This window comes from Phodopus roborovskii, unplaced genomic scaffold (assembly GCF_943737965.1).
Source record: "Phodopus roborovskii unplaced genomic scaffold, PHOROB, whole genome shotgun sequence".
NCBI classification, from domain to species: Eukaryota; Metazoa; Chordata; class Mammalia; order Rodentia; family Cricetidae; genus Phodopus; species Phodopus roborovskii.
The window spans coordinates 30,867-33,287 of NW_026126910.1; the positions used below are offsets into that span (position 1 = coordinate 30,867).

General features: G+C 58.8%; 1 protein-coding gene across 1 annotated transcript; it reads right to left on the reverse strand.

The window, feature by feature from the left end:
- Positions 1-381: 381 nt before the first annotated feature.
- LOC127214659 (probable bifunctional dTTP/UTP pyrophosphatase/methyltransferase protein) lies at positions 382-1,813 on the reverse strand. Its single transcript, XM_051174982.1, has 7 exons — positions 1,703-1,813; positions 1,465-1,608; positions 1,288-1,332; positions 1,138-1,202; positions 918-997; positions 773-869; positions 382-636 (listed from the first exon to the last, which is right to left on the reverse strand). Exons 1-7 carry the CDS (start codon positions 1,811-1,813, stop codon positions 456-458), a joined length of 723 nt encoding a protein of 240 aa, XP_051030939.1. The 3' UTR covers positions 382-455.
- Positions 1,814-2,421: the final 608 nt, after the last annotated feature.

Below are 2,421 nucleotides of genomic sequence, written 5' to 3' on the forward strand. Positions count from 1 at the left end.
AGGCAGCTCTTGAATATGCAAATCAGAGTGCGGGCAGGGGGTGGGGCCTCCCCTGACCCTGCTCCTGATGTCAAATGTCCATCACAGGCATCTGATGGTGAAGCTGCTCATGCAGGACCCAGTGGGGGCAAGGGCAGGGCCCATGGAGATGGTGAGGGCGGGGCATCAGGAGGGGCAGGGCCACAGGGGCGGGTTTAGGTGTACTCCCCCTCGGTGGGCCTGTCCCCTAACCCTGCCTCCACACACCTCACCCCATGTCCTGTGTCCTAGCACTGGGAAGTGATGCACTTGAGGGAACCTTGCTCTGTCAATCAAACACAATGCACCAAGGGCATCATGGGAAATGGATCACTGCTTCACAACCTCACCAGAAGACCCGCCCCTTCAGTCACTCTCTCACCAGAATTCCCGCCCAGACAGTCACTCACATACTCACTCTCCATCTACAATCCTCATTATTGGGGTGTGGCCGGACGCTGGCTGACAGGGACTTGTGGTCCCACATCCGGGAAGATGGCAGCCAGCTCACGAATGCAGCGGTTGAGTGGAAACCCCACGGCATTGAAGAAATCTCCTTCCACGCGCTCTGCTAGGGCACCACCTCGCGCCTGAAGCCCGTAGGCACCAGCCTTGTCCCTGGGTGCAAGGCAGGGACGAAGTCACACCAGGTGCCATGCTCAGCCACACCCACGCCCGCCGGGGACAGCTCTTCCTTTTCAGGCCTCACTTCCAGGTTTCCTGGCCCCACCCACCCCACCCCGCACCCACTCACAGAGGCTCCCCGCTCTCCACGTATTCACACAGCAGTGGCTCCGATAGCCGCGAGAATGTCACATGGGTCTCTTCGTGGAACAGTGACAATTCCACTTCTGCTTCTGGGTCCCCTTCCGCCTCTGGGGCCTCTGGGCATGTGGAACTCGGCTCCTGAAGCTGCCTCCGCCACAGTGGCCTCAAGATGGCCACAACGGTGATGACACTGTGCTGCTGGCCACTCAGCCTGGGCGGGGCCAGGAAAGGCGGGAGAGGGCGTGGTTGGCAAGGGGCAGGGCTGGGGTGGGCAGAGGCTGGAGCTCCATGCAGAGGCCCCGCCCACTCTGCCCTGGGTGGGTCTGCCCCGCCCCTTCAGGCCCCGCCCACCTGCGCAGAATCCTGTAGGCATCATCCTTGTCCTTTGGCTTCTCCAGGATGACGCCATCCACGGCCTGCAGTGGGCGGAGCCAGACGCCAAGGGGCCGGGTCAGTGAGGGGCAGGGCGGGCAGGGCCGGAAGGAGCAGGGCCTCACTCACCACAATGGTGTCAGCTCCAATAATGACATCAGGAGGGTGCAGGTCCTGCAGAGCAGAGGGCGGGGGGTGAGGGGGGTGGGGGGGGGGGGGGGGGGGGGGGCCCCCCTGGTGGGCGGGGCCTGGAGGGGGGGGGGGGGGGGCCACCACCGGACCAGAAGGGATGGGGGCCCTCCTCACCCTGCACAGCCGCCGGACGCCACCTCCAGAGCCTTCAGCTTTGCTGTCTCCCGCCGGCATATTCGGGGCGGAGCCGCCGGAGCCACCTCGCCTTCTCCCAGGGACTCCTGGAAGTGGGAGGGTACGAACCTCGAACTGCAGTCCCTGGGGGGGGGGGTGTGCTGTCAGTCACAGCAGGCCCCACCCCCTGGAAGTCACAGCTGACAATCCCAGAGCAGGCCCTGCCCCTGGAAGTCACCATGGAGGACAGGATGTCCCGCCTCCTGGGGGAGCTGCTCGCCAGCACCACCCTCTTCCCCTGCAGCAGCCTGGTGAGTGGAACCAGCTCCATGTTGAAAGGATCGCACATTTCCGGTCTGGGGGGTCACCGGTCCGTTCTGGGAGGGACCAGAAATTGTCAACTCCCGGCTTGAGACAACCAATTCCTGTTCCTCTGAGATGATGTGGGACTTATTTCCTGCCCCTGGGTGGTGACAAAAAGATGGCGGGGTTCAAGATGGCCATGGGCTACAGTGTAGGTAAAAGGAAACAGGAAATCCTGCCTATGCCTGTCTATGTCAGAGCCTAGCCTCAGGGACCGGAAGCCCGCCAGAGGCTTCCAGGGACACACAGGAAGTGATTGAATGAATGAATGATTGGAGAAGACTAAATGGATGTAATGAATGATTGATGAATGAATGAATGGATGAAATGACTGAATTATTTCATGAATGACTGACCTTTGACTGAATGAGTGAATGAATGACTGAATGAACTAATTAATGACTGAATCAATGAATGAATGCACTGCATGAATGAATGATTGAATGAATGACTGAATGAATGAGTGAATGACTGAGTAAATGAATTAATGACTGAATAAATGAATGAATGACTAAATGAATGAGTGATTGAATGAATGAGTGGCTGACTGTGAATGACTGAATGAATGAGTGAATGACAGGTGTTTGATTGACA